The sequence below is a fragment of the Bison bison genome, unplaced genomic scaffold (genome assembly GCF_000754665.1).
Source record: "Bison bison bison isolate TAMUID 2011002044 unplaced genomic scaffold, Bison_UMD1.0 scf7180017864073, whole genome shotgun sequence".
NCBI lineage: Eukaryota > Metazoa > Chordata > Mammalia > Artiodactyla > Bovidae > Bison > Bison bison.
Window position 1 is genome coordinate 63,379 of NW_011494645.1, and position 23,203 is coordinate 86,581.

At 48.4% G+C, this 23,203-nt stretch overlaps 1 protein-coding gene across 2 annotated transcripts in view; it reads left to right on the forward strand.

Annotated features, from left to right (window-relative positions):
• Positions 1–23,203, forward strand: part of IL2RA (interleukin 2 receptor, alpha) — a 45,719-nt gene that overhangs the window by 8,348 nt on the left and 14,168 nt on the right. For both annotated transcript variants that reach the window (XM_010837466.1, XM_010837467.1), the window contains exon 2: positions 21,243–21,425. In XM_010837466.1, coding sequence (XP_010835768.1) covers positions 21,243–21,425 — 183 coding nt within the window. The remainder of the gene's footprint in view (positions 1–21,242; positions 21,426–23,203) is intronic.

The window sequence follows — 23,203 nt, forward strand, 5'->3', positions numbered from 1 at the left end:
AAGAGTGAAGTGCTTCTTTCTGAAAAGAAGAAAGAGAAGCAGGTTTTTAAAGAACACAAAGTGCGTGCTAAGGAGGTGATGGGTCCCTTTACTCTAAAGAGCATGGAAGTGATGGGTCCCTTTACTCTAAACAGCATGGAAAGCCCACTGGGCTCCAGGAGGTTCTCGGGAGAGAGGGAGATGAGGAAGGTGGGCAGAGCTGTGAACTGCACAACGGCTGGCTGGTTGGGGCAGGCCCCGCACAAACCCTGATCCCAGCACCCACTTTTCCCTTTGAGGCTTATTTTGCCTTCAGCCTTGTGCCAGGAAACAAACACTTTTGGAGGGTGCTGCACTACAAAGGCTTGTGGACTCTTAGTTCCCCAAACAGGGACTCAACCTGGGTCCGGGCAGTAAAAGCACCAAGTTCTAACCCCTGACCCCCAGGAACGTCCCCAAGAAACATTTGAAACAGGAGCGATAACGACAAGAGCTCATATTTACAGCTCTCTCACAGGCACTACGTGAAAACGTTGTGTTGGCTGTGTTAATCCTCAAAATCGGGTCCACCTTGTTCTCACCCCCTTCTCGTACCCAGTAAACTGAGGCTCACGGAGGTGAATCAGTTATCTCATGGAATACAACCGTGGGTGTGGGGGTGCCGGATGGGAGCCAAGCTGGCTCCATGCAGGGCCTGCTTTGTTGATGATTCTCGTAAACTGCTGTTAATAAAGAAGTTTAGTTTCTCCTTTTGAAAGTCTGCTCTGAGTAGGCCCCACTGCCCCTGTGGTTGTTGATAAATGAAAAGCCTGTTCCGACCGCATCCAGCCCCAAACGCCCAGAGGCCGCCTGCCGTCTTCTCGAGGGGCTGGCTTTTCAGGCCCGCAGAATCCCTGAAGTTTAAATTCTCTAAATCCTGTTCTCCCCCCTCCTACCCGCCAAACAGCAGCTCGGGGTGTCTTTCCTGCATTTGACTGGGCTTCAAAGAAAGCACTCGTCAAGCCACGTCTGCCCCAGCCGCCCACAAAGCAAGGAAATTCTGAGCACCTTCAGGCATGAGTCAACACCACCATGTTCAGGAATCTCTGCCCACAGAATCACCCACTCTTCTGTTTGGGCCCAAAATAGATACCTCCTTCAGAAGCCTCCCTGCTTTCTGTAGCCTCAGCAATAAGAAAACAAAGGTGAGGGTAGGTGTGCATCCAAGGCATGATGGAGGGAGTTCGCTCTGCTGTGAAGTTCTCTGCAGTGAAAACACTGCCGCTGAGCTGGGCACGCAGGACAGGTGTGGCAGGGGGAAGGGGTACGCAGGAGGGCAGCTGGGGACGGTCGTTCCTTTGTTCATTCATTCCCTTGGCGAACATTTATTAAGCAAATACTATGTGTCAGATACAGGGTCGGGAGATGGGTGCAACCCAACCCTGGGTCTCCAGGAACCCACCATCCAGCAGGAGAAAAATATATCGCACAGACAATGCCAACCGAGCTGAGACTCAGAATGCAAATACAAAGAAAGAGTGGATGGCCACACAGACAGGCATTGGTTCCTATGCAAGTCCCTGGACATTGTCACTCAAGAACTGCCTCACTGTCCTAATACCCGGGACAGAAACAAGGGCTGAAGGCATTGCTCTGTCATTACTAAAGCTATTGAAATCATACACCGTGGATTTTGAATTTAGAACAGCATAGTCAGAAAATGTGCGGAAGTTGTCCTTTGCTCAAGAAACTCTCTGACCAAGAAAATAGGAATATTTTTGGTGGGAGCAGTTACTTTCCTTAAAGGAGAAACGGATGGCTCTCACAGCCCACAGGTGTTATAAAACACCGTTAACACGCGGAGCTGACAGATGGCACCTCCTCAGCAGTGTGTGAGCCACTCTCCAATTTCAAACACCCAGGAAGGAACTGCCTCTCCAAGAAAGGGATGAGGGGAACCCAGTCAGTCTGGTTATGCTAGGTACTTAAAAGGAACAGTGTTTTTTTAAACTATATATGTGTGTATATATACATATAAATATATATACACATATACACACATATATATATTGGATTCATAAAAAAAATTTGTGTTTTTCTGTAACATCTTTCAGAAAAACCTGAATGACTTTTTTGGCCAACTTGATGTATACAGGTTGTATACACATGCTATATATAGTGTGTATATGTATACACATACATATATGTACTATGGATATATACGTGTATGTGTGTGTTTATGTATATATATGTGTCTCTCTATATATATGTTTGTTTAGTCGCTAAGTTGTGACCGACTCTTTGCAACCCCATGGACTGTAACCCCCCAGGCTCCTCTGTCTATGGAATTCTCCAGGCAAGAGTCCTGGAGTGGGTTGCTATTTTCTTCTCCAAGGGATCTTCCTGACCCAGGAATTAAGTCCGTATCTCCTGCATTGGCAGGCAGATCTTTACCACTGAGCCACTGGGGAAGGCCATGTGTATACATACATGTACACAAATATACATATATACACTATGTGTATACACATATATGTATATGCACATGGTATATACACGTACATATGTGTGTGTGTGTGGGTATATATAAACGTATACAATGTTTATATATGTGTCTGTATAACTATACACATGTATAGAATGTGTACATATATGTGTGTATAACTATATACACATAGTTTCATGAAATGAGGCCCTTGGAGTGAATCAGTCTATCTCCTCAGAGAAAGACTGTGACACAGTTAAAGGGCAGCGAGCCGTTTCTACAAGTTTTGCTTGAAATCCCCGCGGCCCGGGCTGACGTCAGCCACTTCCTGCCCCGGGCCCTGTGAGTTTCCCGGGAGTTTCGGGGCGGCTGTGCTGCGGCTCCAGTCCTGGCTGTGGCAGGCTGGCGGCTTCCCCAGCGGGCGAAACCAGTAGCGCCTGCAGACCCAGCTGAGTGTGGTATCTGTTTCCGGCCCCTGCGGTAGTGACACCTCTGCTCAGCGTCTGATTTAGAATAAAAGGATCTTCGCGAAGAGAAAACTCCTTATTTCAAGTGGAAGGCAAAACAAACAACTACCAGAAAAAGTCACAAACCCCAACACCTTTTAACCATACCAGGGCAGTTTCCGCTGACATCCTGCTGACACCCGGGAGAGTGCGGGACCGCAAAGGGTGAGCGCTTTCGGCTCAGATGTGCTAACAGGCCCTTTATTTCACTTTTGACTTTCAACGCCTTTCACTCGCCAGGCCATCAAGTTTCACTTTCCCTCTCCCAGGGTTTCCTGTCTCCTTCCTCTAGCCTGAGTTTGCAGTGGGCTCCCGCGGAGGGACTCCCACTCTCCTGCTCCTCCTATTCCTCCTGGGAGAGGAACTGTGGGCCAGCCAGGCACCCGGCTGTGCCTTCTGCACCTGTGATCTTACCGGTCTCACAACAGCCCTGTAAGTCAGGGACCACTGGAATCATTGCCATTTTACAGACAAGGAAACTGAAGTTGTTAGGCTTTCATTCACACACCCCAGAAAGTGACGGAGCCAGGCTACCTGCTCCATCCTTGTATAGAGGAAGAAGGCAGTTAACCGGTCTCATCAATTCCCCTGGGCTTCCTAGGCAAGTTTTCTGTCTCTTATTTTGAGTCACTCTTTGATCCACTCCCAAATTAATTCTCTTGAAAGCAACTTTCACAATGCCTCTTCCCTGATCAAAGATCTCATGTTGTTCCCCCACCGCCTGTGGGGCATGCTTCCTCTGCCTGGCGTCTGGTGTTTTTTCTGACCTGGTCCGTCTGAATGTCCTCTGCATATTGGACCCCCTGCAGCTCCAGCCACTCCAGCAGGCAGGGCTCCTGTTCTGCAAACATAGCTTCCTCACCTACAGTTTCAAAGCCTGGCACCTAGGGACACCTCCCCTTTTATAATCCACCACATCTCATCTGCCTACTTGGAATTCTTCCCAACTGGGAAGCATCTGGGGAGAGTAGAAAGGGCTCAGGAACTTGGGATTCCACAGGGCTTGGATTCAGAACCTGGTTTGAACTTGTGTAATCCTGTTTTCCTGTAAAACCATCACTGGGTACCATTCTCTGCCAGCACTACCAGGGTGGGGACAGCTGATGGACAGGTGAGAGCAGGTGGTCCAGGAAGGCAGAGGCATGCCCAACCCCAGAAAAAAGGGGCAAGGATGCTTCCCAGAGCAAAGTGACAAGGAAGGGTCCTGCAGGACAGGCAGAAGGCAGGAAGGGGGAAGCAAAGTCTCGAGCGAGTTAATGACAGAGGACACAGCACAGTCCTTCAGGTCGGGGAGCACCCGTGGGGTGGAGCTGTGAGCTGGCCATGGAGCCGGGCCAAGTGCAGGGGCGTGGACTGTACCTGGGGAGGAGGCAACGCCACAGAGCAGCTGCAGGGATGGGGGCCATCTGGGCTTGAGGGCATCAGCCCTGTTATCTGTGTGTATGACTGATGGCAGGTGGCACAGGGGAAGGGGTGCAGCCCCTGAGGGTGCTGAGTGACCTGGGGGAGAGTCGGGAGTGGGCTGGTCCTTCAAGCCTCCAGGGGCCTCAGCTGCTGTGGGAGGAGGCAGCCTGCCTAAGGTAATCAGGATACAGTAGGTGCTCAGTCAGCACGGCTTGCTGGGCCTGCAATCTGCATGGCCGAGAGCCAGAGTACCTCTCCACAGGCTTCCCAAGTTCAGTACAGCCAGTGCTGGGCGCCCTGCCCCCGACCCCACCGGCTTGCTTGTCCTCCTTTATCTCCAGTTTTAATGAAAGATGCTACCACCACCACCACCTCCAGCTGCCCAGGGAACATGCCCGGAATCCCGCTCCTTTCGCCTTGCTGGCCCCGAACTCCTTACAAAGGCCCAGTCCCTGGGGAGTCCAGTCTGAACCATCTCTGCATATTAGTACCCACTCTCCACTCTCCAAGCTCCAGCCCCCCAAACCCCAGCCCGAGGTGCCTGAGACGGCCTTCCTGCCTCACAGGACACACGGGGGGTGGGGCGGAAGGAGGTCAGAGGCTACTGGGGCCACAGGGACAGGAAGTAGCTGCAACATGGGAGGAAAGGTGGGCGCACGCAGTCATGGGCGCCTCCCCCCGAGAGGCTGCGGATCCTGACATCGCGGAACCGGCTGTGTGACTCTGGGCAGGGCACTGACGCTGCGGGCTCACTGCATTGTGTATAACACGGAGCCAGTAGGGATGGCCATCCCGTCGTTAATCACACTGAAGTGATTCTTATTTACAGCTGTATCAATAACACTGTAGCATTCTGTATATCTCAGTTTATTGTATATTCAATGTCTTGCTTGTAATAATGGACTATAAAATAGTCATCACATTAATTGTCATGAATGTTCATAACAGCCTCCTACAGAGGTGGCTGGGGGGACCAGGGAAGCCAATTGTGTGCCTGGATCAGTGGCTAGCATGCAGTGACTGCCACATCTTGGACAGAGCGGGCACTCTCTGTGCATCTGAGGAGATGACAGAGAGGCTCTCTAAGTCCCTTTCAGTTCTGACATTCTGTGGTTAATAAACACCCCAGAGCAGGGTGAAACCCCATCCCTTCCACGCTGTGCTGATCTAGCCGTTCAGGGTCCCCACCAGCCAGCCCGATCCCCTACTGCGTCCCGTCCATTCACCAGCAGGACTGAAGGCATCGCTCACACCATGGGAGGAACTATATGCAGTTCATGCTGCAACAACTACATCCTTGATGGCTCCCATCTGTTCTTTTCAGCACAAAGCAATTCCCCTTGAATCATGGTAAACAGGTCTTAGTTCCCATGTCCTTGGAAAATGCTGCCACCTTGGATTTAAATTCAATAAGAGGAAGCCCAACACAAAAACCCCTTACAAATTCATCGCCTGTGGTCAAACCTTCTAAGTTGGGTGTCCCTTGAAATGAACAGTGCTCGCCTATGGCTTTGATCAGAGACTACATTGCGGGTGCTGCCTATGAATTTAGAGAAGCCAGGAATGGTGTGGATTTTTAAATATTTTTATTTATTTGGCTGTACTGGGTCTTAGTTGCAGCATGCAAACTCTTAGTTGTGACCTGTTGGGTCCACTTCCCTGCCCAGGGATTGAACCTGGACCCCCTGCACTGGCAGTTCGGAGTCTTAGCCACTGAAACAGGAAGTCCCTAGAGCTGATTCTTTAAAAGGTGCTCTGGGGAACTTGGCTCAGACAGTAAAGAACCTGCCTCCCAGTGCAGGAGATGCGGGTTCGATCCCTGGGATGGGAGGATCCCCTGGAGAAGGGAATGGGCAACCCATGCCAGTATTCGTGCCTGGAAAATTCCATGGACAGAGGAATTTTGTGGGCTACAGTCCATGGCGTCACAGAGTCAGAGCGACTAACAGTTTCAGTTCACTTTCTGGGGATCTTGGAGTCTGTTTCCTTCAGTAGTCCATAGACTACTCTGTGGACTACTGAGTCCACATTAAAAGCTCATTAAAAGCCTTTCAGTTGAGGCTGCCTTTCTGAGGCCAGTTCCTGGAGTACCGGAGAGGGCTCCGGGCCTCGTCTACGTGACAATCTTAAACACCCTCCTCCTGACTGTGTGGCCACCCCCATCATCAGTTCACTCTGACACAGCTTCATCCCCCCGTTCTCTGTGGGGCCTCGCCTACTGATGTGTGGATTTCCGGCTGCTGTTGGTCTACACTGAACCCATCTTAGGCCAGTCACAGTAGACAAGGAGATCAGGGCTGCCTCCAAAGCACCAAGAACCTCAGAACCTAAATCAGCACCTTCCCTCCAGCTGGCCTGTGGCCTCCGTTTCCATAGCGGCATTGACCTTCTCCATGGAAAGGCTGGTCACCATCCAAGACAAACAATGATGTCTTTGTCTCAGCAGGCTGTCCTAGCAGACTGTCCTAGCAGAAGACCACGGCCTGGGGGCCTTAGGACAACACAGCTTACCCCTCACTTTATTCCTGGGGGCTGAGATCTGAGCCGGGGGTGGGGGCAGGTGGCGTGATGGGGTTTGAGCGAGGGCTATGGTTTCCCCCCAGAGGATTTCTCGTGACTCTCCTAAGGGACCCAGACCCACCTATGAGGGTCCAACCTCACAGCCTCAAGTCACCCAATGCCCCACCTCCTGACACCACTGCTCCAGGCAGGAAGGTTTCTTCATATGAATGTGAATCCAAACACTTGTTTGAAACGGAGTGTATTGTTGAGAGCAGGCAGGAAGAAGCGTGCCCAGAGTGAGGGGTATGGGGGGCACCCCGGGAGGTGGGGGTGGCTACTGGCAAACCTGACCCTCGTCTTCCCAGGACACACGGATTTGGGGCACCTGACACACTCGGGGCCCACTCTGGCACGGCCAGCCCCTGCACGACACCTGAACGGGATGTCAGTTCTGACGAGTGACTCTTCCTTCTGGATGTCTCCATGTTCTCCTGTGACTTTTTTCTTTTTTCTTCTCTCCTATGTTTCCCCTTGGGTCTTGAGTTTCTACCCGGCATTGCACCTATGCGCCTGGCGTTCTTTAAAACAGTGGAAACTCTGTGGCTATGGAGTTGAAAATCTCACGACTCCATGGTCTAAATTCTCTGAAGGCTCCTCTTGGGGCAGATGGTGGGTGGGATTCACCAACGTAGCACATTTCTGCTGAAACCATTATTTCGTCCCAAGAAACAGCTTTCAAAGGTTTGAAGGAAAACTGATTTTCGATTTCAGAGAAAGAACATGGTTATATTTCTACACCCCTTGTTTTTCTTATCTGACAATGTTTTAATTTTCATCGGGTTGACATTCTGCGGTAAATGTGTGGTTAACTTTTTCACATACAGAAATTTGTTATCAGCTAAGCCTCCCAGGGACAAAACCACCACCCTCAACATTTCATTCGCAGGAGCATTTGAGACCCCCAAATGCGACAGCTTTGACTTAGGGACAGGAATACTACTGGTTCTCACTCTCCTTTCTTCCCTTCTAACCTAAAGAGAAAAGAACTCTTTTCCCACCCAGCCCCCCATTTTTCTTGGTAACAAGTGTTGATTAAGGCAGAAGGTGTTCTCATTCTTGAGTTGTGGAAACTCTGACTCTTTGGTCTGAGAGGCCCAGCCGGGTCTCAGAAACTGTGGGTCAGATACAGAACTCATGAGCGAAGGATGCTCAGTACCAGAGAACCAGCCCAGCTGCACTGAGTACCCCCCTCACCCCAGAGCACACAGCGCCCCCACTTATTCCCACCTGGGGAGTTGGGCGACCTTTTCTTTGATGCCGTTAACCTGCCTTAACCCCATCCCCCCACCCAGCCCACAGCATGGTGACCCTGAACTTGGTTTTGCCACATTTCCCTCAGCATGTGGGGGATTCCCAGGTGGTGCAGTGGTAAAGCATTGTCTACCTGCAACGCAGGAGACAATAAGAGACGCAGGTTCAATCCCTGGGTCAGGAAGATTCCCTGGAGAAGGAAATGGCAACCCGCTCCAGTAATTCTTGCCTGGAGAATCTCCTGGATAGAGGAGCCTGATGGGCTATAGTCCACGGGGTTGAAAAGAGTTGGACATGACTGAGTGACTGAGCATGCACGCCTCAGCACTTACACTGAGTGAAGATGGATCTGTGTTGACTGAATGAATTAATGGACCATATTATCGATGTGATTGCTAATACACTCAAGCATTCATTCAGGGCTTATGGCTGCCCACATTGAGGAAATAGTTTAAACAAACAGTAGGTGACATGGACGGCCAACAACAACCAGAAATGACCAGAAGTTTTGAAACTCAACGGTGGTGAGCCAGTGGGTAGTGATCAGGAAGTTCACCGTACTTTATTACATGTGCAGGCCATTGTGAACGCAGGTGAGAGGAAGGAAACAGATCCAGGATTCTCACAAATAGTTCTTAGAAGATAAAGATCAAAAGACTCTCCATTTCCTTGTTCTGACACAATCAAGCTTTATTAACACTTTAGGTATTTTCTTCCAGCTCACAAAGCTTACCAATCTTATCATTTGGTCCTAAAAACAACCCTGCTCCAGAGATAATAATAGCAACATCAAGACCTGGGGGCCAGATATTGAAAGCTTTCGCTTACATTATTTCCATGGATGCATCTCTTGTCATTCACACCCTTGCCATTCACACTCCAGAAAATATTCCCCTTAAAGTCCCCAGGTGGCACTGGTGGTAAAGAAGACACCTGCCAAGGCAGGAGACATAAGAGAAGTGGGTTTGATCCCTGGGTTGGGAAGATCCCCTGGAGAAGGCCATAGCAACACACTCCAGTATTCTTACCTGGAGAACCCCAAGGACAGAGGAGCCTGGCTACAGTTCACGGGGTCGCAAAGAGTCAAACACGACTGAAGAAACTTGGCACACACGCACAGTCCCCTGAATCTGACATTCTCTCTGCCAGGCGAACCACTGTTTATCCTGCAAACCCGGTAAAGCCGAGAACAGCCTTCCTCCTGACCTGACTCACAGGCTGGGAAGGCTTCCCCATCAGGGACATCATGCCAGGAAGCCCAGATCAGCTTGGCAAAGGCAGTGACCTGGAGGACCTGGAGTGTCTAAGAAGCCCCTAAGGTCATACGCTCCTTAATGGCGCTGAGGGATCTGCCATCTGTGGTTTGACTGGCAGACTTGATTCCCGAAGTAAAGAAAAGAAATGTCAATCCCTCCTGTCAAAAACCGAGTCTGGTGATTGAGAAACCCACTTCCTGAATCAAAGGTCAAAGAGGGAGAGTGGTTGTGATACCCAGAGGTCGATCACAGAGGTGGAGAGCTCCTCACCTGCAGCCATTGACTACGGCACCAGTTCAGTCACTCTGTGCTCTGGGATGCTAGGATGCTTGACTTCTCAATGTTCTTTCATTTGTAAAAGGTATTTATTTGTTTGACCATGTTGGGTCTTAGTTGCACCATGCAGGATCTTCCGTTGCAGCACACAGACTCTCTAGCTGTGGCGCACAGGCTTGGATGCTCCTCGAGGCCCCAGTTGTCCCACAGCATGTGGGATCTTAGTTCCCTGATCGGGGATCTAACTCTGGCATTGTAAGGAGGATTCTTAACTACTGGACAGCCAGTCAAGTCCCTGACTTGATGGTCTTTTTTCCTTTTCAGCTAGCTCAGATAAGCCTCATTGGCCACAATACTGCCACTGCACAAAACTGGTGACATTTGAAAACACATATCGGAAGCAGGGAAAGTTGGGAGGTGGAAGGAAATGATAAGATGCTCTGGCAGGTCTGCAGTCCGGAGGGCTGGAGGCGAGGGTGGGCGGTACAGGAGATGGAGGGGGCTACATATGCCAGGGTCCTGGAGAGGTCCAAGCAACAACTCCTGGGAAGGGATTGCACCCGATGGCAAAGGCGAGGGGAACTGAAGGGACTGAAGAGTTGCCTCATGGGCATGACGGGGCCCTTAAAAGAAACAAGGACAAGAAGACCTGAGGGTTGTTTGAGTGCATGTTTGTTTTTAACTTTTTATTTTGGGAGAATTATAGATTTTCATGCAGTTGTAAATAACAATATCAAGAGATCCAGTACAGCCTTCATTCAGTCCTCCCCACAATTATAGCATGGTATCACAACCAGGAAGTTGACCTCACTGCAATCTATCAGTCTTGCTGATCTAACAATCTTACATGCTCTCATTGATGCACGTGTGTCTTTATTTCCATGCGACTTTCCCACGTGTGTAGATTTCTGTGACCATGAGCAGAGTCAATGTACACAAAAGTTCCTATCCCAAGATCCCTCCCACTGCCTTACTGTGACCATGGCCACAGGCCACCATCCTCCCTGACCCTTGGCAGACACTGAGCCACTCTCCATCTCTATGATTTTTGTCATTTTAAGACTACGAGATAAATGGAATTACATGATATATAACCTTTGAAATTGGCTTTTTTTCACTCAACCTAATTCCTTTGCGATCTACCTTTCTGCACATAATTCCCTTTTCAATCCATCTTTCTGCATTCCTTAGCTGGCATTATCCAGACATTATCCAAAAAAGTGCTTCTCTCCTCCTCACTCCATGCCATGCTTTTTCAGTATCACTATCGATAGCAACCCACTCCAGTATTCTTGCCTGGAGAACCCCATAGACAGAGGAACCTGGCAGGCTACAGTCCATGGGGTCACAAAGAGTTGGACACGACTGAGCAGCTGGGACACACACACAGATCGTTTGCTAGCTTTTCAAACCATTTCATTATTTTATCACTACCACCATTGCTTCTTTGGGGTTTACCGGACACGCTGTCATAAAATTTGCAAGTAGAGATAGTTCTACTTCTTTTCTTTCTAGTATTTAGGCGGCTACGTGTTCTTTCATCTGATTGCATTGACTAAAACCCCAGTGGCGAGTTAAGTAGAAGAGGAAATAGTAGGTTTTGAGCAGAGCTGGAGCACCAGAGGATGGCCAGATGGGGAGGTGAAGGCACTGTGTCTCGACGTGAGCTCAGGGCTTGAGGTAGGCGTCTGCTCGGGGCAGCACAGCATCCTTGCCAAGACCTCAGCTCAGAAGCCCAGACAAGCCTCTAGTCCCATCACTGAGGGTCCTCTAGCCACACGACCTTGCTGGGCAAGCTCAGGCAATTCTCCAAACCTCGCTGTGCCTCAGTGTCTCATTTGTAAAATGGTAGGAATCATGATAATATCTTCTTCATGGTGTGGTTGTCAGGATCAAATCAGGGCATATTTGTGAGGGCTTGTCACTGTTACTTTAAGACGAATTATTAACATGTACTCTTAAACTCTCCCAGTGTTAATTCCTAATGTGGCAAACAGTGATGGATATAATCTACAAAAACAAAAGCTTTGAGGTGGGACCCTCAGTAATTTTTGAAAGTGTAAAGAGGTCTAACACCAAAAGGTTTGAGAATCACTGCCTTTGTCATATTAGTTGTTTAAAGAATTGAAATATGTCCAAGTTTGTTTGTCAATATCTGCTCTTTGAACTTCTCAAATGATCCGTCTGCACTCGTTCCCCTGGCTCCTCCCACACATCAGCAACTGAAGGGTCACTCTGTGGCAGACGGGGGCTGTGGGACGCTGGCTTCACCCTTACATTGGCATCCCTCACACTGGTTCCCGACCCCCTCTATCCTGCTTGTTCAACACTTTGAATCTCATGCCTACAGAGAAACCAACTGCATCACCCTCTGTGTTTTTGTGGTGACCTGGGGTCCATGAAAACCTTTTCTCCTGCTGTCTTCTTCATCCCTGCTTCTTCTGACTCATTTAAGTTTGCTATTTGAAATTATTTCCTGAAAGTAAAAGTGAGATCTTTTTTTAAAAGTAGGCATGAGGGGGCTTCTTTGGTGGCTTGGTGATAAAGAATTCTCCAGCCAAGGCAGGAGACAGGGTTCAATCCCTGTTCCAGGAAGATCCCACAGGTCGTGGAGCAACTAAGCCCATACTCCACAACTATCGAGCCTGTAATCTAGAGCTGGGAAACCGCAAACTGCTGAAGTCTATGTCCTGGAGCCCGTGCTCTGCAATGAGAGAATCCAGTGCAATGAGAAGCCTGCGCATTGCTAGAGAGCAGCCCCCACCCACCACAACTAGAGAAAGCCTAAGCAGCAGTGAAGACCCGACACAGCCAAAAATAAATAGATATTCTTTAAAAAAAGAAATAGTGTGAGTCACTCAGTCATGTAAGACTCTTTGCGACCCCATGGATTGTAGCCCGCCAGGCTCCTCTGTCCATGAGATTCTCCAGGCGAGGAGTGGGTTGCCATTTCCTTCTCCAGGGGAATCTTCCCAACCCAGGAATTGAACTCAGGTCTCCTGCATTGTAAGCAGATCATCTGCCATACCAAAAAAAAAAAAGGTAGGCATGAAGGCAGCAATAGTGGGATTTCCTGTGATTCTGGTCCCATCGCCTTGAGCTGTGTGACTTCAGGCAACTGACTGAACCTCAGTTCCCTGACGTGTAAGGTGTGATGACAATCTCTGCCTTTGAGGGTTGCAGTGAGCATGGAAGGTAATCTCTACAAGGGAGCAGCCACAGGCAGGGCTCAGGTGTCACAGCTACTGTTATATAAATAGCCCCAAATGGAGGACGTGAGCTCTGAATTCTTCAAAGATAATGATCTGAATTCAACCACAACACTTCACAAACACTTCCCAGTGACCCAGATAGTGTAGACAGAGCCTGCCTCCAGCTAGAGGAGCTTCCACCGCTGGTGACAAGCACGCTCCTTCCTGACGCTAGCTATGGGGGGAAGCACTGAACCGGAAGTCGGGGCTCTGTCGTGTCCCACGTTTGCAGCTATTCGTTGAATGGAACAAGGTCTGTTTCCTTAATCAACAAAAGGGCAGGTTAACCTTAATTATCTCTGGAGTTTCTCCCAGCTCTCAGATCCTGGGATCCTATTAGATTAGTGGTAAACGTGTCCTGTAATATTTTACTTTGCACCTGAAATACCTGGTTTTTCTGAGGCTCAGACTGCTGGGTGGGCCCCCCAAGGAATTTGGAGACTGTCTCTTACTTTTAGATAAATCTCTGAATATTCACTGGAAGGACTGAGGCTGAAGCTGAAGCTCCAATACTTTGGCCACCATCAGGTGCCCTGATGAGGTACTCTCATCAGGGAAAGACAGAGGGCAGGAGGAGAAGGGGGTAATAGAGGATGAAATGGTTGGATGGCATCACTGACTCGATGGACATGAGTTTGAGCAAGCTCTGACAGATAGTGAAGGACAGGGAAGCCTGGCGTGCTGCAGTCCACAGCATCACAAAGAGTTGGAGACGACTTAGCGATTGAACAACAGCAGCAAATCTCGGGGTTCTTAGATTTGACACAGATGGGTGTTTTGAGGTCAAGAACCACACCATTTCTTTATCCAGTGGTCCAAACTTTCATGGCTCCCACATCCCTTATGTAAAGCTCAGTGAACCATCACCCAGAAGCTCCTGTGCTGAGTGAGCTCCTCTGATGCCTGCCCCCAGCCTCGAGCATACGGACGGCCAGGCAGATGCGCCCAAAGATGAAGCCAGGCACTCAGAGCTGGCCTGGCTGTTCGGGCAAACACAACTTGATCTTGATTCACGCACAGAGCGAAGAATCTTATCTCAGACCTTGTCCACATCCTTTCGAAGCCCCTTCCCTTTCCCTGTCTTTCATGTCACTCACACAGGCCGCAGGGGCCATATGAGTGCTCTTCTGTTTTCAGCAACATCAGAAAAGAATATTAAAAAAAAAAATCACCTAGTCCACAACTGTTTTCACCCATCTACCTTTCCTCCAGCCGAGGGAGTTCTCAGTGCACCCTCTCAGATGCTTTTCCTGGGAACAAAGTGCTCCAGAAGCAGGTTTAGCGGCGCTTAAGGACCCCACTGGTCGGCCCCTGGGGGAGGCGGGCCCCTGGGGAGGGGGCAGCCACTGCTAGATGCTGAACGTGGCTGCAGCCCCCAGCAGCTTCAAGGCACTTGTGAGAAATCGTCTCAGCATCCACACTCACCCTATCATTTCAACAAGCCCCCCGCAGGCCACATGTCTGTATGTCGAAGTGTGAGAGGCTCTGCTGTGCACAAGTGAAGCAGAGTCCTGCCGGCTCTAATCAGACTTCCCGCTCAAAGGACCGACTTCCCTCCAGGTGCTGGTATTCCTGGTTAACTCGAGGGACACGAAAACACCTCAGCCCAAAACTCATCTTAGTTCTTTGCGGTTGCCATTGTTTAGTCGCTAAATCGTGTCCGACTCTTGGTGACCCCAAGGACTATAGCGCCCCCAGGCTCCTCTGTCCATGGGATTCCCCAGGCAAGAATACTGGAGTGGGTTGCCATTTCCTTCTCCAGGGGATCTTCCCAACCCAGGGATCGAACCCATGTCTCCTGCATTGGCACTTTACTACTGAGCCACCGGGGAAGCCCGCATCTTAGTTCTATTCTCTTCTAAAAACAAAATGGCAAAACACAAAGGGTAGCTTTATGTTGGGGGGAGTGGCATTGAAAGCACATGCGGGGCGAGAGAAGGGTATCAGGATCCCACCTCCAGTTAGGAAGCCCCGGTCTGCATCTCTTGTCACTCCTACCGGGTGGCCGGTCACTTAGAGGAAGGGAAGTGACTGCTCTGAGTCACCAAGTTTCTCATCTGTTATTGGAAACCCAAGCAGCAGGAGCTGTCCTTCTGGAAACAGCAGCAAATGGTTGGTGGTTTGGTCTAATGTTCAAAAGGAGAGAGCAGGACCTCCCTGGTGGCCCAGTGGGAAAGAATCTGCCTGCCAACACAAGGGATGCAGGTTCATCCCCTGTTCTGGAAAGACCCCACCTGCTGCAGGGCAACCAGGCCTGTTCACCACAACTGCTGAGCGCCTGCTCTAGAGCTGCTGAGCCTCAGCTACCGAAGCCTATGTGCCGAGAGCCCGTGCTCTGCATTAAGCAACGCCCCCGTGAGAAGCCTGGGCATCCCAGCTTGCCACATCTAGAGAAAAGTCCATGCAAAGCAATGAAGACGCAGCACGGCCAAAAATAAATCAATAAATCTTTAAAAAATGAAAAGAAGAAGAAGAGGCCAGAAAGGAGAGAGCAGACGCCTAGGAGACAGAACAGCTGGTCTGTTGCAGCGTTGCAGTGGCTGCCTCAGCTCTCTTTCCCCCTGCATGGGTGTGGTGAGATGGAGGAGGTGAAGCTCCAGCGACCCACTGGAGGGAAAACGAAACAACGGAGATCAAAAGAAGTGAGTGTCCCAGGGGCCCCCGTCCTCGTCCACCTTCCTCCCAGACCTGCGTGGTGACACAGCCCAGAGCAAGGCAGCTCTCAGTGACTGTCACCAGTGTCAGCTGGAGACGTCAAAAGTGCACAGATTCCTGCACTTCAGTTGAATAGGGAATTCCCGGAGGCAACAAACCTACAAATATCCCAAGAGGAGCTGCACCTGGGCCAGTGTGGATGGAGGTGGGGTGGGTGCAGGGCAGAGGGACACATGTGTGGGGTCCCGCCTGTGTCTTTCCAATTACCTGTCTTAGCTAAAATCTGAAATGAGACAGGAAACACTTTCGACGTCACAAGAGCTCAATTTGAACTCTCTAAGTGAGAGTGGAAGCTCTTGGGGTTTGCAGGATTAATGATAATCACTGGCTCTCTTTCTACCTCTGATCACACGAAAGGTAGGAGGTGGCAAGACCATATCAGTGTTCCTCTGAGCCCCTGGTAGGACCCCGCCTGGACCCCCAGTCCAAGCTGAGCATTCACCCCAAGTCCCAGCACCAGACTAGGAATGTACACAGTTCTCCTTCACTCCAGAAGCAGCACACGCTTTCAATCCTCTCCGAAGAGAAGATAACATCCAATTTAGAAATGTATCGATGCTTTAAAACGACAGAGAGAAAAACAGTTCACTTCCCACTTGCAAAAACTTTTTCTGTGTTTGCCTCCTGAGTTGGGGAAATGGGCAGAGTGGAGAGCAGAGAAAGACTTCTGTTAGAAAGGCAGAGCCTCCGGTGGAAACAGGAAATAGATTTGGAAATGTGGGTGCAAGAGTAAAGGCGGAAAAAGCCCCTTTGCTGAACTCTGAGAATTTTAGAGTAAAACTAGGAAATGAGGGCAGCTGCCATGCTGTGTGAGAAGAAAATTTGTAAGGATAATATGAGGAAAGGGGATGTAAAGACATTTTGCTGAGTCACATAAACAGAATTGTCCTTCAACACTCCTCTGCTTCCCTGGTGGCTCAGATGATAAAGAATCCGCCTGCAATGCAAGAGACCTGGGTTTGATCCCTGGGTCAGGAAGATCTCCTGGAGAAGAAAATGGCTACCCACTCCAGTACACTTGCCTGGAGAATTCCATGGACAGAGGAGCCTGGCAGGTTACAGTCCATGGGGTCACAAAGAACCAAAGACGACTCAGCAACTTTCACTCACTCATTCCTCTGCAAGATTTCAGGAGAGAAGAGGCATTTTCAGTTTTGTTTTTTTTTTTTTAAAGATGTTGTACTGCTGTTTCTTTTATGACCAGTCTGAGAAGGACTTTTAAAAAATCTCAGATTTAATCCTATTAAAAAGAACACCCCACCCTCTGTCTGCCTTTGCTGAACACCTTTCCACTCCACCTTCTTCAGATGACATCTGGCTCAGTCTTTGCATGGTTCCAGGGCAAAGGGTTATAGTCAAGTTCTTTACTACTTCTAAGCTATAGATCAGGGAAGTTCCATTGCTTCTAGATTCCAGGAAAGATGCTTTGATAAAAAGCAAGTCTGTGGGAGTAAGAAGCTCTGAAACTTTCCCTTGTCCTCACATGACCTCCTCGACGCTCAGGCTAATTTATGATGATCCCGGAAAATTTTCCATGGCCTAATTAAAAAAAGCATATCACCATGTAAATAGTTTTTAAGGACACCAAGTTGTCCCAAGGGCAATTTTCCTGGTTCTTTTCCAATTTCTGTGTTTGGAAACTTCCTTGGTTTGTGATTGAGTTGTCAGATTCCGAATGCATCTGAGGTCAATCCTTGATTCTTTGTGCTAGTGAATAATCGTGAGAGTTGCTCAGTATACTTCTTACTGATTTTTTGGAAGTAAAATTACTTGCAGTGAAATGCGCAGATCTGAAGTGTACGATTTTGATGAGTTTTGGCCATTAACCAAAAATTTCAGAAATGGAGACCTGATTGAAATAAAAAAGGTGTTTCTTTGGGGTTTGTTAGGAATACCCCAGAGAAGCCCTTGACCAAGGGCGAAAGGGCAAGGGTGGTGAGAATTGGGAGATTGGGACTGACACTATTGATACTCTGTATAAAATAGATAACTAATGAGAACCTACTGTATAACACAGGGAGCTCTACTCCATCCTCTGTGGTGACTTAAGTGGGAAGGAAGTCCAAAAACTAGGGGCTCTATGTATATCTACGCCTCATTCATTATGTTGTACCATAGAAACTAACACAATATTGTCATGCAACTAGACTCCAATAAAAATTAAGAAAAGGAGCCCGTGAATTGTCTCCCCACTCCATCCCCAACAATAAAACAAGGGAGGCTTATAAACGGAAAACCCACAAGGTTACAGTTAGTGACATGACTTGTTTACCAAGAATTATAGTTGGAGCTGGCAAGCATAAGGATGCTTGTTAAGTACCAATCGGCTGACATCTGAAAAGGCTGCATGCACAGTTTCAAGGAGGGACCTTGAGACCATCAGTTTGCAGCTGCTGGCAGATACTGCTTTGAAAACGGTTGGTGGTGTCCTTAAGTTCTGTGCAATTCAGAGAAAATTCAAGTTCTTGGTGCAGGGAGGTGTCTGAGAGCAGGTCTTCCATGGCCCCTGACTCTACTTTTGTCTGCCTGAACTGTGATGAGTCCATTATAATTTCAATTTGTCATCAGGATGAAGATGTACACCCAAGGACCCCCCATTTCCATCACCCCACCAACTCCTTGCAGTCAATCCCGCCCACCACGAGCAAACCCTGGTTTAATTTCTTTCTGTATACTAGTTTGTCTTTTCTGAAGCTTTATATAAGTGGAATCAACGTGTGTGTGTGTTGTTTTATCTTCTTTTGTTCAACATAATGTTTTTGAGATTACTTAAGTCTACTATAAATGTTTAAGTGTTTTCATAGACACAAGATTTCACTCCTCCTGGATAAATACCCAGGAGTGGGATGGTTGGATCGTAGGGCAGGTATATATCTAACTTCATTTTTAAAAACTTGGAATTTTCAAAAGTTAACAGTGTTATTTTCACTCCCACCAGTAATGTCAGCAAGTTGCAGTTGCTCCCTGCCAACATTTGGTATTATCAGTCTTGTATCTGTTCTACCCATTCTAATGGACTCTTGGAACAGTGGCTTCTGATTTGCTTTTCCATGATGTCTAATGTTGTCTTGAGCACCTTTTCAAGTGATTACTGATAATCAGATATTTTCTTTGGAGAAGTGACTTGAACAATCTTCGCCCACTTATTTATTGTATCCATCATTATGGTATCATACAGAGTAATTTCACTCCCTAAAAATCCTCTGTGCTCTACATATTCATCTCTCCAGCCTCCCTGCTCCTGCTGCCGCTAAGTCGCTTCAGTCGTGTCCGACTCTGTGCGATCCCATAGACAGCAGCCCACCAGGCTCCCCCATACCTGGGATTCTCCAGGCAAGAACACTGGAGTGGGTTGCCATTTCCTTTTCCAAGGCAGGAAAGTGAAAAGTTAAAGTGAAGTCTCTCAGTCATGTCTGACTCTTAGCGACCCCATGGACTGCAGCCTACCAGGCTCCTCGGTCCATGGGATTTTCCAGGCAAGAGTACTGGAGTGGGATGCCACTGCCTTCTCCGTAACCCTTGGCAACCATTGATTTTTTTTTTTTTACTGCCTTCATAGTTTTTCCTTTTCTAGAATGTCTTATAGTTAGAATCATACAATGTGTGGTCTTTTAAGATTGTCTTCTTTCACTTAATAATATGCATTAATGCTTCCTCTATGTCTTCTTCTGGCTTGAGAGCTCATTTCTTTTTAGCTCTGAATAACATTCCATTGTCTGAATTTACCACAGTTTATTTGTCCACTCATTTACTGAAGGACATCTAAGATTGCTTTTTCTGGACAGAGAAAAAAAGGAGCTGAACTAGCATCTATTCTATGACTATTACGTGTTGGGTGCTCTGCAAGTTACCTTGATATGTTATTTCACATAATCTTTAAAACAAATCAGTAAAATAATAATTATTATATGAATTTTACAGAAAAGGAAGCTGCGTCTTAGATAAGTAACTACAATAAAACTGTGTGGCTAATAAACTGGTGGAGCTACAATTTAGAGACCCCAGCTTCCTTCCCTTTCCACTACACTATGTTTCTTGCCTTATTATGAGTATTACAATTACCAGAATTTAATTATGTGATGGGCTTCCCAGGTGGCGCTAATGGTAAAGAACCCGCCTGCCAAAGCAGGAGACGATAAGAGACGCGGGTGCGATCCCTGGGTCGGGAAGATCCCCTGGAGGAGGGCATGGCAACCCAGTCCAGTGTTCTTGCCTGGAGAATCCCATGGACAGAAGAGCCTGGTGGGCTAAAGTCCATGGGGTCACAAAGAGTCAGAGATGTCGGAAGTGACTCAGCATGCACGTTATGTTACAGGTTCCTCTGCAACTGCTGGCCCACTCGGCCATTCAAATTGCTGTTGTTTAGTCCCTTCTGGGTTAGAGGTGGGGCAAGCTGTTCACATTCTCCTCATCCTCTGGGGGGTGTCAGGAGGGTCCTGCATCCTGGATGGGGATAAGGGGTGGTCTCCAGGACGGTGAGTGGCTGGGCAGAGCATGAGGGCTCCGAGAAGCTCCGCTCCACACGGAGTGACTGACTCACAACTGCAGACGGTCCTCTGTCGGCCCCGGGTTCGGCCACCTGCCCAGAGCCGATGCCCTTCTGCTGGGTGGCGAGGCCAGCTGCCGGCAGCCCCCGCCGCCTCACTTTCTCCCGTTTCCTGTTCCGTCCTGTCCGCCTCCTCCACACAGCCTATGACTTTTTCCTGAAAAATCTCATCTCTTGAAGCAGGGCAACGTGTCTAGAGACACACAGTGGAATCCCTGTTCTGATGAGACCAGCACACTTCCCTCCCTATACTAGTTGGGTGTTCGGCCACTTCTTCAAGTGTCTTTAGTGGGAAACCAGTGATGGTTTTTTGGGCCAAGCGAGGGTCAGGTTTTGTGGTGTGAGAAGAAATGTGGTAAACTCAGAGGTGGGTGGATGGGTGAGAAACACATCTCCTACTCACCACACGCTGAGTGAACACTTAACAAATATTTCTCCTCCAAGAAACGATTTCTCAACAGATACATTTCATCCCTCAGTTAAATCCGTGTGGCTTCCCCCGCTGCCCACCTTTCCTCATGTTAGTGAAGTGAAAGTCGCTCAGTCGTGTCCGACTCTTTGTGACCCCATGGACTATACCCTGGAATTCTCCAGGCCAGAATACTGGAATGGGTAGCCTTCCCCTTCTCCAGGGGATCTTCCGAACCCTGGGATCGAACCCCGGTCTCTCTCATTGCAGGCGGATTCTTTACCAGCTGGGCCACCAGGGAAGCCCTTCCTCTTGTTCCTTGTTTAGAAACTATGCTTGCTCGGCAGGAGTCATCAGAATAAAACCCCAGCTGTTTCTATTAATTTAGTTTGACAGACACTGTAGCTTGGCGAAGAAGTTGGCTGAAGTTAAATTCTGAACCATCTCTGATCTGAAGGTTTCTAAAGAACCTTCAACAGCCTGAGTTTCTTTCCAGGAAAAAGTGGGGTACATGCCAACCCCTTAAATCAAGGGAAGAAAGGTGGGGTTCAAACCTTTTGATGGTTGACTGCACCCGTGTTTGGAAGCTCCTGGATCACTAAGGTGCCTTTTTGTCTTGGCAGAGGCTTGTCATGATGACCCTCCGAGTCTCAGAAACGCCATGTTCAAGGTCTTCAGGTACGAGGTGGGCACCATGATAAACTGCGACTGCAAGACAGGCTTCCGCAGAGTGTCAGCCGTCATGCGCTGCGTGGGGGACTCCAGCCACTCTGCCTGGGAAAACAGATGCTTCTGCAACAGCACCTGTAAGAGTTTCCACTGGTAACCCCTAGGGAAGGAGAAAAACTGGAGCAAAGAAGGAGGCGGGGCTGCAACTTTCCTTGGGGGCTGGTGGGGGGGGTGGAATTCCTTTACAATGTTGTTAGTTTCTGCTGGTAAGGAAGTGAATCAGCTACAAGTATTCACATATCCCCTAGCTCCTGAGCCTCCCTCCCACCCCTCATCCTACCCTTCTAGGTCACCACAGGGCACCGAGCTGAGCTCCCTGTGCTGTACAGCAGCTCCCCAGTAGCTGGTCCACACACACTAGTGTATATATGTAAATGCTACCCTCTCAGTTCTTCCCATTCTCCCCTTCCCCTGCTGTGTCCACACGCCCATTCTCTGCATCTGCGTCTCTATTCCTGCCCTGCAAATAGGTTCATCTGTACTACTTTTCCATGATTCAGAAAGACACATGCACCTCAGTGTTTATTGCAGCACTATTTACAATAGCCAGGACATGGAAGCAACCTAAAAGTCCACTGACAGAGGAATGAATATAGAAGATGTGCTACGTATATACAATGCAACATTACTCAGCCATAAAAAGGCATGGCATTGGCTCATTTGTAGAGATTTGGGTGGACCTAGACTCTGCCACACCAAGCCAAGGAAACCACACTTTAAGAGGGCGTGGCGGAGGGGGGGAAGACATTACACTAATAATTACTAAACAACTGAAAATAACTATAGTTCATAACGATGTGAATGTAGCACATGCAACTGAGCTGTTCTCCATAGCAGCTGCACCACTGCCATTCTTCAGTTCAGTTCAGTCGCTCAGTTGTGTCCAATGCTTTGCAACCCCATGGTCTGCAGCATGCCAGGCTTCCCTGTCCTTTCCCAACTCCCAGAGCCTACTCAAATTCATGTCCATCAAGTTAGTGATGCCAGCCAGCCACTTCATCCTCTGTCGTCCCCTTCTCGTCCTGCCTTCAATCTTTCCCAGCATCAGGGTCTTTTTTAAAAGAGTCAACTCTTTACATCAGGTGGCCAAAGTATTGGAGTTTCAGCTTTAGCAGCAGTCTTTCCAATGAACACCCAGGACTGATTTCCTTGAAGATTGACTGGTTGGATCTCCTTGCAGTCCAAGGGACTCTCAAGAGTCTTCTCCAACACCACAGTTCAAAAGCATCAATTCTTTGGCACTCAGCTTTCTTCACAGTCCAACTCTCACATCCATACATGACTACTGGAAAAACCATAGCTTTGATTAGACAGACCTTTGTTGGCAAAGTAATGTCTCTGCTTTTTAATATGCTGTCTAGGTTGGTCATAGCTTTTCTTCCAAGGAGCAAGAGTCTTTTAATTTCATGGCTGCAATCACCATCTGCAGTGATTTTGGAGCCCGAAAGAATAAAGTCTGCCATTGTTTCCCTTGTTTCCCCATCTATTTGCCATGCAGTGATGGGACTGGATGCCATGATCTAAGTTTTCTGAATATTGAGTTTTAAACCATTTTTTCACTCTCTTCTTTCATTTTCATCATGAGGCTCTTTAGTTCTTCTTCACTTTCTTCCATAAGAGTGGTATCATATGCATATCTGAGGTTATTGATATTTCTCCCAGCAATCTTGATTCCAGCTTGTGATTCATCCAGCCCAGCATTTCACATGATGTACTCTGCATATAAGTTAAATAAGCAGTGTGACATTATACAGTCTTGACATATTCCTTTCCCAATTTGGAACCAGTGTATTGTTCATGTCTGGTTCTAACTGTTGCTTCTTGACCTGCATACAGATTTCTCAGGAGGCAGGTA